General features: G+C 44.0%; 1 protein-coding gene across 7 annotated transcripts in view; it reads right to left on the bottom strand.

Annotated features, from left to right (window-relative positions):
- Positions 1-78: 78 nt before the first annotated feature.
- Positions 79-12,731, bottom strand: part of SYK (spleen associated tyrosine kinase) — a 104,506-nt gene continuing 91,853 nt past the window's right edge. For 6 of the 7 annotated variants that reach the window (XM_070459405.1, XM_070459409.1, XM_020894458.2 and 3 more), the window contains 3 exons: positions 10,304-10,444; positions 9,054-9,166; positions 79-2,477 (listed from right to left, as the gene is read on the bottom strand). In XM_070459405.1, coding sequence (XP_070315506.1) covers positions 2,405-2,477; positions 9,054-9,166; positions 10,304-10,444 — 327 coding nt within the window. In that variant the 3' untranslated portion in view covers positions 79-2,404. The remainder of the gene's footprint in view (positions 2,478-9,053; positions 9,167-10,303; positions 10,445-12,731) is intronic. The other variant, XM_070459410.1, reaches the window with a different exon arrangement.

Raw genomic sequence — 12,731 nt, 5'->3', positions numbered from 1 at the left:
TTGGTTGGGGGTAAATGTGAAGTCACCATCCAGTGGCAAAGGCAAGGCTGATACCAGCAATTGCAGGGAAAGAACAGGTTCAGACAAAAAGCATTTATTGTTTTACCCACAGAATGAATTATGTTTCTGTTACAAAAACTTTTGGTCCTAACTGAGGAACAAGGTATTTGTGGCATCAGCAGACAACTGATGCTGGCCAGGGCAATGCGTCCATCACGCTGTCCTTTTGATCCTGTTAAACGTGAACTGAAAGGTGTAGGCACATGGAGTGAGCCTAGATCAGGGTAAAGACACGCTTAGAACCGTCAGAAGGGCAGCATGCATGTGAAAGCCAGCCCAGGCCAGATGCCCCATGGGAAGCCCTAACCTTCCAAATTTTGCTCATTTACATCACAAATCCCTCTTCTACAAGGTTGCCTTCCCTGTGTCCCCTCCTCTGCGACCCCAGGGGAAAGGAGAGTTACCCAGCACACAGGACACAATTGTCACTGGATAAGATGTGGACACTGGCCACAGGGGGAATTCTACACTCAGGTCTCTCTCCACTGGGGGAGAGGCAGAGGATAGAGTGGGAGGGGGAAGCGCTGGCTGCCTCCCAGGCTGGGTTTCTCTTGCCCACTAGCATTCTAGATGTCTTTCCTCCCCTGACTCCGGGGAGGGGTGAGGAGATGCGATGCAGTGGACAATCCCACTTGAAAGAAGGAAAGAGCTCTGCACATTTACTTAGGCACGCCCCTTATTCCTGTATGCATGTGGCCTCAGCTACAAACACACTTTAGGGCTGAAGAAGGACCCTGGGAGTCCAGCAGTGTGTATGGATGGCCTCTTTCTTAGATGCCATCCTCGCTTTATCCAGATCTTCCTCTGATAATTCTACACAGCTTGACCACAGAGATTGTGTCACTAATCTTTATAATTTCAATGTGCTGTGCATTGAGTATCTGCTCAGCACATAGGAATCCTCTCTTTAATACAGTGAATAAACCACCAGGTGGCATGATTCCAAAAAGCATGGGTAGGTTCTGAAAGTTTTTTAACACAAGTTCCACCAGGGGACTCATGTCTTTACCTGGCTAAGCTGGAGTGCTGACCGCTGCCTTTCTCTGTGCCTAGCTCCCCTGTTAGGAGTGGGGCCTCCTCCTCTGGCCATCAGCTGGATGTAGACGCAACTGATGATGAGATGGTCTGAGTTTATGTGTCTTGACAGACCGAAGAAGGATGGCCAATTAACACCTACCTTTAAGGGCTACAGCAAACCGGATATCAATGAGCTGATGCCCTGCATATGATCAAAGAACAGTCAGGATTAACTAAGAAGTAGGGGACTAGAAAACATTTCCTGGGTCTTGTAGCTTCAACTGAAAATCAAACTCAGTGAGGCTTACTTGTGGGCAGGGCAGGGTCTTTGACTTTATTTTGAATTAATACTTGCTTCAGAAACTTATCTTTAGATGGCCTTGGCCATCAGGTTGTCCCTTACTATGAATACAGAAAAAGTCGGGGAATTCCAGCTGCAGCAGAGGAAGCCTGGATAAGCAGACAACAGCCCGCAGCACCCTGCAGTCTGTCCTCGGTCTGACCTGAGATGATGGGCACCTTCTCCCCTACTGGATCTTTACAAAAAACCTTCTTTACTAGTCTTCAGTCAAGTATAGTCTTCAGAGAGTCTGAAAGAGAGGGGCTGTTGCGGGGAGAGTAGGCCAAGCCAAATCATTCCAGCAGGCCCCATTTTCCACGTAGACCCGAACTTTCTGCCTCAGAACACACGGAGCAAAAGCAGGACCCAAACATTCTCTTTTCCCTGAACTGGGCTACAGGCTTAAAAACTGCACTGATGCAGCCTGATCTGTCTGTTGGTTTTTAAGCCTCAAAGCACTTTTATTGGGGAAAGTTTTTCAGTGGCAGGACTCAGTCTCAGGACCTGTCGGAGCCATGTTCTAGAGGCAGTCAAACCCCTTCTCCTCTCCTTTCCCTCCTTGGCAGGTGCCACAAGCCAAAGACATCCTCCAGAAATCGCAGCCGAGGTGGGCAAGAGGGCTCAGCACGCCGTGGTGATGCTGAGTGTTCAAATGCAACCCAGGAGCCTGAGAACTGGAAAGTGAGAAAGGAATTTGCAAACAAATCCTGCAAACAATGTGCCACGTGGACAAGAGACACTCACGAAGCCACAGGCCCCTTAGTCCTGGTGTCTGTCTGTCTTCTCACCGCTTCTCTGGGACGGGTTTACTTTGTGGAGGGCGTGTTCCAGGACAGGTTTTGGGGGAATAACAGTCACGGACACGGTCCACCTGAGCCGTCTCTCCCGATGGGCAGAGGGAGATGAAGGCTCAAAATCAACGCACTAGAATAGTCTTTCCGCAGCCGCTCATCTGCTGAAAGGCAGCCACAGATGGCGTGGGAGCCTTTAGTTAACCACATCGTAGTAGTAATTGCGCAGCCGCAGTTCCACAGCTACGAATCCAGGCCTGTTCTCCACGCTGCAAAGGGAAGAGAGGTATTACTGGTTGTTATCAATGCTTGTGAAAAAGCGCTGATCACAGCCGGGGGCCTTTGAAGGCCAAGTGCGAGTGGAGTGGCAGCGCCCTCTGCTGGCTTCCTCAGGAACCCGCAGTCACAGCACACCCCTGCTTTGGGCTCAGGTGAGCAGAAGCCCCTGGGGAATTGTCACACCCACCCCAGACCCACGGAACTAACCTGCATACTACAGACTGCCCAGGTGACTCCTGTCCACTTAAGGTGGGAAAGCTTTGTACTCAGAGTCAGGATCTTTAAACCCCACTTTCAGAGATGGTCTCGTTATGATCTAGCAACACAGAATGCATCTGAAAATACTTAGTTGACCAGTGTGCTGTAGATATATATTTAATACTTAGCTCCTAATCTTTTTAAGAAAAAAATATGGACACAATTTAAAGTCGTGCCCCAGTATATGGCTCCAGTGGATGGCTCTAGATTTTCTGAAAACATGCTGCTATTATACACGTAATGTGGCACGGTCTTACTTTTGTCACTGTTAGCAGGTGAGGTGACGGTGTATGCAAACCATGGGTAAAAGATTTTCACAATCTGCAACCTCTAAACAAACATGTATAGGCATCTCTCTTTCTTCTTTGCTGGAGCAGCCGTGAAGAGAGACCTCACATCCAAGGTAAGAAAAACCCGAGTAAGATGGTAGGCACTGAGAGAGGGGATCAGAGGGCAGACAGACTGAAACTACAATCACAGACAACTAGCCAATCTGATCACATGGACCACAGCCTTGTCTAACTCAGTGAAACTAAGCCATGCTGTGTGGGGCCACCCAAGATGGTCGGGTCATGGTGGAGAGGTCAGACAGACTATGGTCCATTGGAGAAGTGGTCCCTTCTCCAGGAAATGGCAGACCACTTCAGTCTTCTTGCCTTGAGAACCCCATGAACAGTACAAGAAGGCAAAATGATAGGACACTGAAAGATGAACTCTCCAGGTTGGTAGGTGCCCAATATGCTACTGGAGATCAGTGGAGAAATAACTCCAGAAAGAATGAAGGGATGGAGCCAAGGCAAAAACAACACCCAGTTGTGAATGGGACTGGTGATGGAAGCAGGGTTCGATGCTGTAAAGAGCAAAATTGCATAGGAACCTGGAATGTTAGGTCCATGAATCAGGGCAAACTGGAAGTGATCAAACAGATGACAAGAGTGAACATCGACATTCTAGGAATCAGTGAACTAAGATGGACTGGAATGGGTGAATTTAATCTACTACTGTGGGCAGAAATCCCTTAGAAGAAATGAAGTAGCCATCATAGTCAACAAAAGAGTCTGAAATGCAGTACTTGGATGCAAACTCAAAAAAGATGTAATGATCTCTGTTCATTTCCAAGGCAAAGCATTCAATATCACAGTAATCCAAGTCTATGCCCCGACCAGTAACGCTGAAGAAAGTGAAGTTGAACAGTTCTATGAAGAACTACAAGACCTTCTACAACTAACACACAAAAAACATGTCCTTTTCATTATAGGGGACTGGAATGCAAAAGTAGGAAGTCAAGAAACACCTGGAGTAACAGGCAAATTTAGCCTTGGAGTAAGGAATGAAGCAGGTCAAAGGCTAATAGAGTTCTGCCAAGAGAACGCATTGGTCATAGCAAACACCCTCTTCCAACAACACAAGAGAAGACTCTACACATGGACATTACCAGATGGTTGACACCAAAATCAGATTGATTATATTCTTTGCAGCCAAAGATGGAGAAGCTCTATACAGTCAGCAAAAACAAGACCAGGAGCTGACTGTGGCTCCTGGACCATGAACTCCTTATTGCCAAATTCAGACTGAAATTGAAAAAAAGGGGAGAAAACCACTAGACCATTCAGGTATGACCTAAATCAAATCCCTTATGATTATACAGTAGAAGTGAGAAATAGATTTAAGGGACTAGATCTAATAGGGTGCCTGATGAACTATGGATGGAGATTCATGACATTGTACAGGAAACAGGAATCAAGACCATCCCCAAGAAAAAGAAATGCAAAAAAGCAAAATGGTTGTCTGAGGAGGCCTTACAAATAGCTGTGAAAAGAAGGGAAGCGAAAAGCAAAGGAGAAAAGGAAAGATATACCCATTTGAATGCAGAGTTCTAAAAGAATAGCAAGGAGAGATAAGAAAGCTTTCCTCAGTGATCAATGCAAAGAAATAGAGGAAAACAATAGAATGGGAAAGACTAGAGATCTCTTCAAGAAAATTAGAGATACTAAGGGAATATTTCATGCAAAGATAGGCATAATAAAGGACAGAAATGGTATGGACCTAACAGAAGCAGAAGATATAAGAAGAGGTGGCAAGAATACACAGAAGAACTGTACAAAAAAGATCTTCACCACCCAGATAATCACAATGGTGTGATCACTCACCTTGAGTCAGACATCCTGGAATGTGAAGTCAAGTGGGCCTCAGGAAGCATCACTACGAACAAAGCTAGTGGAGGTGATGGAATTCCAGTTGAGCTATTTTAAATCCTTAAAGATGATGCTGTGAAAGTGTTGCACTCAACATGCAGCAAATTTGGAAAACTCTGCAGTGGCCACAGGACTGGAAAAGGTCAATTTTCATTCCAATCCCAAAGAAAGGCAATGCCAAGGAATGCTCAAACTACCGCACAATTGCACTCATCTCACACGCTAGTAAAGTAATGCTCAAAATTCTCCAAGCCAGGCTTCACCAATACATGAACTGTGAACTTCCAGATGTTCAAGCTGGTTTTAGAAAAGGCAGAGGAACCAGAGATCAAATTGCCAACATCCGCTGGATCATCGAAAAAGCAAGAGAGTTCCAGAAAAACATCTATTTCTGCTTTACTGACTATGCCAAAGCCTTTGACTGTGTGGATCACAATAAACTGTGGAAAATTCTGAAAGAGATGGGCATACCAGACCACCTGACCCGCCTCTTGAGAAACCTGTATGCAGGTCAGGAAGCAACAGTTAGAACTGGACATGGAACAACAGACTGGTTCCAGATAGGAAAAGGATTACATCAAGGCTGTATATTGTCACCCTGTTTATTTAACTTATATGCAGAGAACATCATGAGAAATGCTGGGCTGGAAGAAGCACAAGCTGGCATCAAGATTGCCGGGAGAAATATCAATAACTTCAGATATGCAGATGACACCACCCTTATGGCAGAAAGTGAAGAACTAAAGAGCCTGTTGATGAAAGTGAAAGAGGAGAATGAAAAAGTTGGTTTAAAGCTCAACATTCAGAAAACTAAGATCATGGCAACTGGTCCCATCATTTCATGACAAATAGATGGGGAAACAGTGGAAACAGTGGCTGACTTTATTTTTCTGGGCTCCAGAATCACTGCAGATGGTGACTGCAGCCATGAAATTAAAAGATGCTTACTCCTTGGAAGGGAAGTTATGACCAACCTAGACAGCATATTAAAAAGCAGAGACATTACTTTGCCAACAAAGGTCCGTCTAGTAAAGGCTATGGTTTTTCCAGTGGTCATGTATGGATGTGACAGTTGGACTATAAATAAAGCTGAGTGCCGAAGAATTGATGCTTTTGAACTGTGGTGTTGGAGAAGACTCTTGAGAGTCCCTTGGATTGCAAGGAGATCCAACCAGTTCATCCTAAAGGAGATCAGTCCAGGATGTTCATTGGAAGGACTGATGTTGAAGCTGAAACTCCAATACTTTGGCCACCTGAAGCGAAGAGCTGACTCATTGGAAAAGACCCTGATGCTGGGAAAGATTGAGGGTAGGAGGAGGAGGGGACGATAGAGGATAAGATGGTTGGATGGCATCACCGACTCGAAGGACATGGGTTTGGGTGGACTCTGGGAGTTGGTGATGGACAGGGAGGCCTGGTGTGCTGTGGTTCATGGGCTGCAAAGAGTTGGACACGACTGAGCGAGTGAACTGAACTGGACTGAACTGTTTCCTCTAACGTGGGCATACTGAGCATGATCAGCTGAAAACAAGTATTTCTTAAAACTCTGAGAATATGTCCTTGCTTGGAAGTTATTTTATTATGTAAGATTTTTGGCAATATTGCAAGTGAATAAAATTGCTCAGTAAGTGACACAGAACTTGAGGTTAAACTGCATACACTGTCCACATTCAACCTTTTTGACCAACAACAGCTGCAGTTTCACATGGTTCAGTCTAGGTATGAGAGAACAGCCAGGCACCACACATGGGGACCCAAAATCACTCACTCACTGTTAGAAGAGCAGTGGTTTCTGCAGAACCAAAATGGGTTTTTCTAGCAAATGGCATCAAAATAAATGGTTGCACTTATGGTTTTCATTTGCACTTATGGTTTTCAAGAGCAAGCAATAAGGCTGCTTGAAGTATGTCATCTGTGGTGATGGTTAGAGACAGAAGCTTCCTCTGTCTCACTGTGGGAAGATGTGTCTCCAGCCACCAAGGTGTGTTCAGGAGTGGAAGTGATGGCCAAGCTAGGGATGCAGAACCACAAGTGGAAACATGTGTCCACAGAGGGAAACCTTCCCTCCTGATACTACAACTAAAGAGCACAGCCTCATCATCTTTGCCAAACAGGGGGTTTTCCTCTGACCGAATGTACAAAAAGTCTCTTAAGAGTCTTACTGTGAGGGTTTCATCCACCTAATAGCCTGTACTGTGCTATGCTTAGGCGCTCAGTCGTGTCCGACTCTGCGACCCCATGGACTGTAACCCGCCAGGCTCCTCTGTCCATGGGGATTCTCCAGGCAAGAACACTGGAGTGGGTTGCTACTTCCTCCTCCAGGGGATCTTCCCGACTCAGGGATTGAACCCAGGTCTCCTGCATTGCAGGCAGTTTCTTTACCATCTGAGCCACCAGGGAAGCCCATGAATAGTGACGTGGGTAACCTCTCCTTTCTCCAGGGGATCTTGCTGACATACCAAGTGAACTAGTGTGGGGAAATAGGAATACAGAATGACCCTCAGCAAGGATGCCTGGGCAGGTTTCCCATAGGAACTCTCCTTTACGTTACGGGTCAGGCTGCTGCCGGGAAGCCAGGGAAACTCTGAGCTTCTGCAGCGGAGCGTGGCCAAGTGTCCTGTGTGCTTGCTGGTGTCCTGCCTGCTTCTGTGTACCAGGGTCTGGGGTGCTTTTGCTGCTCTGACCCTGGTGCCCAGCAGCCTCCTTCTCTTCTCATTTCCTGCACTCAAGTTCCTCACCCTGCAGTTCTCAGTTGGAACACCCCTTCCTGAAAGAGGCCAATATGGACTCATCAATGGAAGTATAACCCCCACCCCTCGCAAATCATCTGTGTGTGTGCTGTACTGTACTCAGTTACTTAGAAGGGTCCGTCTCTTTGCGATTCTATGGTAGTAGGGTTCAACTATCAGTCGGAGTAGTGTCCAACTCTATGTGCCTGTAACCCTCCAGGCTCCTCTGTCAATGGAATTCTCCAGGCAAGAATATTGGAGTGAGTTACCATTTCCTCCTCCAGGGGATCTTCCCCACCCAGGGATGGAAATTCTCTACTGTTACTCAAAGCTCCCTGTGGTTTGCTCTATAGCACCATCACAATATGTAATCATGCGTTTAAGTGCTTGGTTAATTTGTTTCCTGTTTGCCCAGCCCAGAATTGTTAACTTCCATGAGGAAAGTGCTCTTTCCCTTGGCTGACACCCTGGGTCACCTCTAGATAATAAAGCGATTCTTAACTTCCATTCCCAGCTACGGTCATGGAAGATGCTTCCTGGGATGTTGCAGAATTCCAGGTGGCATCTGGAAGCACTTAGAATATCCATCATCTTGGAGATGCTTCTGCAGCATCAGCTGTCATATCTGAGAAGAAACCTGATCCTCAAAATATTAAATCTACTGGCAGATATGAGTTCCTCCCGATTATAGACCTGCATCTTTCCCAAGCTACAAGGGCTCTGCAGACATACTTTAGTGTCAGAGGGACAGAGACCCTGGCCCTGGGTTTCCCCACAATGCACATGCAGGCTGCCAAATCCAGGCAAGGTCAAAGCCCATGTCCTTGATTCTCGGGGGCAATGCGTTTCCCTTGCCAGCTGAGCTCCCCTGCACGTCACCTGCCTACAGTGTCACATGTGCTTTACCTGGCAGGCCACTGGGGCAGACTCTAGGGTCACTGTTTCAAGTTCTGAGTCACTTTTGGGGAGTGCAACCTGAGTCAATCCATCCGTGATCATGCCTCAGGCTGAGAGGTGATCAGGAATTAGGACAGTATGACATCTCCCTGCTAAGTACTTCCATCATCTTCTCTTACCAAACATGGCACGCATCCCCAGACCAGACACTTAAGAACATTTGTTTTTTATTTTGAACACCCCTTAACCCTGACTGATATCATCTACATTAAAATTTTCATACCTGGAATTAGAGTAATTGTATACTCTTTAGACTAAAGAAGAGAAGTGTAGGGTCCAGGAAGCAAGATCTGTCCCCAATTGTTTGTTTAGAAGGGAGCCCATCCCTGATTCACGAAAGGATAGCATTTATGCTCCTTATTAGTGCCTGGCATTTCTATCTGCCTCCACAGGATTGGGCTAAATGGCAGGAAGAGCTGGTACTCACTCATAGGTCCAGCACAGGGTCATCAGCTCGTACATCTCTCTTGGACACCCTGGGGGGCACCCCATCCTTTCTCCTTTCTCCAGCATAGCAGAAACTTCACTGCCTTTCATTCCCTAAACCATGCAAAACCAAGTAAGCATTCAGCAAAACAAAACAAATAGAACCCATCCCTGAAAAGAAACGAAAGAGTCGATGCTGTGTGACTTCAATTACATAAAGTACAAGAAACAGAAGCACCTAACTTACGATGCCAGGAATCAGGTGGGGTGACCCTTAGCGTAAGTCTTGTGCATGTAGGGGGAAAAGGGAGCTTCTGTTTCTGCTCTGGGGGGCTGGCTTCATGGACATGTCCCAATTATGAAATTCTACCAAGTTGTAGCCTAGGATTTGTGCACTCTTCTGTATATATATTTTGATGTGAAAAAAAAAATCTTAGAAAAGATTACTGAACTGCACATTTGCTAATGAGAGTAGCCATTATTTTCATTTCAACTCTAATGAATGCTGATTTGGGTAAATGTTTCAGTAAAATTTGTATTTTAAGGCAGGACAAAAATATTAAATAAATATAAAATCCTCTCTGTGTGTTTTGACCTCCTCTCTCCCTCCCTATGTGTATCTGCACTACACATTAACCAGGGCTCCTCAAAGACAGGAATACCTGCTTGACCATAGAGATCAATTTTCTTTTTCTCTTCTGACACTGGCAATGTCGCTTCTTTAAAAAATAGTGTTCTTTCTTAGCTCTGTAGGGGGTCGTGGTGACTTGCTGTTCCCTTTGTACATGCTTACCTGGACTGTGTATCCTTACTGAACGAGTATGTCATTTTGATGTATAATCTTTTGTCTCAAACAATCGTGTCTCAAAGACTGTGCCTTCGGCTTTTAACAGGTGGAATAACTCCCAGTGCCTTCTAAGAATTTGCTTCCTGGGTTAGGATCCTCAGTTTGGCTCAAATAAAACTCCCTTTTTTCCTTCTGAACTTGATAGATAACTGAATTTTTGTTGACACATTAATGCATATTTATGTGTATAATACACAATGAAAAAAAACACATATATTGTCCAGATAGTTTCAAATATTTCTTTCAGTTTAGAATAAATTGAGATCACATTAACTGCATTCTCAAAAGATACAGACTCAGGAGAGGTGACCAAATTTGGTGTTTTTCAGGGTCCTGTAAAGATAATCTGGTGCGTATCTGTTCTGCTGGCCTGATAATTAGGAAATGAAGCACATGAAACTCACCCGATATGGCTTCTGCCCATAAGAAAACGCTTCCCACATTAGCACTCCGAAGCTCCAAACATCACTCTTGCTGGAGAACTTGTAGTAGTTGATGCATTCTGGAGCGTACCACTTCACAGGCCACTTTCCGTGGGTCTGGGCCTGAAAACCAGGCAAATGGAGGTGTTCCATTAAGAATAAAATGATGCACACCATGCTTGTTCATAGCAGCACTATTCACAACAACCGAAGGTGTGAGCTCCCCAAGTGTCCATTGACAAATAAACGGATACACAAAATGGGGTATACTGATATAGTGGATGTACATTTAAGAAGGAAGGGGATTCTGATAGATGCCATGACATACATGAACCATGCAGTTACCTTTTATTATGCTCAGTGAAATAAGCTGGTCAAGTCACTACAGGACTAATGTATGATTCCACACAACTGAGACCTCTGGAGTCACAGAGACGGAAAGTAGAATAACTGTTGCCTGGGGCCAGAGGAAGGGGAGAGATGGAGAGTAGCTGTTTAATGGGTACAGAGTTTCAGTTTGGGAAGATGAAAAGGATTCTGGAGACTGGTTGTGAGCAACGTGAATGAACATTACTGAACTGTACTCTTGAAATGGTTAAGATGGTAAAATTTCAGTTGTGTATGCTCATGCTAAGTTGCTTCAGTTGTGTCCGAGTCTTTGCACCCCTGTGGATTATAACCTGCCAGGCTCCTCTGTCCATGGGATTCTCCAGGCAAGAATACTGGAGTGGGTTACCATTTCTTCCTCCAGACGTTATGTATATTTTACTGCAATTTTAAAAATCAATAAAATTATGACACAAAATGCCTGTGTATATATATGTTCTGTCTGAATCTTAAAATATGATTAAATCTTAAAGTTTTAAGATTTAAATATGTATTGTTAAGATTTGGACCAAATTTTTTATATCTTCTAAGTCTCTTTGTCTCAACTCTGGTTGCTCACAGCTTCTTGGAGTTTGGCATGACAATGGAAGAGTCAGGCCTGAGTATTACTTAATGGTTTTGTTCCAAGAAATACTGGGCTGTTTACAATATATTTAACTATTATTGTACGTTTGTCTACAGTTTTAAGTCAGCACTGATTATTTTTGGGGAGATGGTTTCCTAGTATCATTTAAACAAAGCTGCAAACTTTCTAGTTTAAAAAAGCAAGTGGTGGTGAAAAGATCAAAATTTTGCCCAGAAAAACCCTTTCTGAGGGACATGAGGTTCAGTGTGACATGGATGTCTTACTACCTCCCCTAGAAGTCACTATAACCCTGGTGGCATCTCTTGGGGTGGACAGTGGGAGGCCAGCTGCCCTATGGTGGCCAGAGGGGGACAACTCAGGGATTTTAATCTGAGATCACTGATGCCAGCACACTTCTCTAAATGGCACATTGCTTATACATCTGTCTCATTCATTTTATGCACTATTTGTAGATTTTGATTTCAGATTTTTTGAACAATCTAGTCATGTATGTTATTTCAAATTTATTCTGAATTTTGATTACAAGATAAACCTTTGACAAATCCTAAATATGATGGAAAGTGAGTCTTTCCACCACAAACTCCAAGTCCTCATCAACAGAGACAGCATGGTTGATTATTTTTCTTGAGTCCTTCCAGAAAAATCTATATACAAGTATAAATAAATAATACATGCTTTTTTGAGAGGTAATCCAGCTACAGGCATATACTTCTTATACTTTACTTTTCAATTTTTCTACTTAGCCATGTGTCATAGATATATTTCTGTCAGCACTTGCAAAGGAAATCACTTTTAGAAGAGTTAATTGCATGCTTTCCATAAATCTCTATGATTCATTTAGCCTCCTGCTGAGAGGTCATTGAGATTTTTCCCTGATTTTTGCTCTTACACATCATGCTAGAATGAACATTACTGACAGTGTGTATTTGCCTTGTGTATGGAGTACTTGTAAGGAGTTGCTGGATCAGAGGGCATTTGTGTTTATGGTCCTGGTGCTTCACAAGTTCATGCTGCCATGCAGAGATCTCCAAGAGCCCAGCTAATCTGCTTCTACCACTATCATCTCTCTTTAATCTTTCTTAACTTTTTAAAGTTTTTCATTTCACTTTGTTTTCTTAAAGAAATTCTTCATGTTCCCATCTTTTTATGTGTGTGCAGTTTCTTTTGGTTGCTTCTAATACAGCTTTTTTTTTGACACAGTATGATGACTGAGACATGTATATACTGCAAAATATTTACAACAATAAGATTAGTTAACACATTCTTCACCTGACAAGATTACCATTTTTTTTGTTGTTGTTGTTGAAATGGTGAGAACATTTAAGATCTACTTTCTTAGTAACTTCCAAGTTTTACAATGTAGTGGACTTACCAGGTGGCTTAGTAGTAAAGAATCCACCTGCCAATGCAGGAGACCCAGGTGATATGGGTTCTATT

Source organism: Odocoileus virginianus, chromosome 31 (assembly GCF_023699985.2).
Source record: "Odocoileus virginianus isolate 20LAN1187 ecotype Illinois chromosome 31, Ovbor_1.2, whole genome shotgun sequence".
NCBI lineage: Eukaryota > Metazoa > Chordata > Mammalia > Artiodactyla > Cervidae > Odocoileus > Odocoileus virginianus.
The sequence above is the reverse complement of the archived record's forward strand: the minus strand, read 5'-3'. Positions and strand labels throughout refer to the sequence as shown.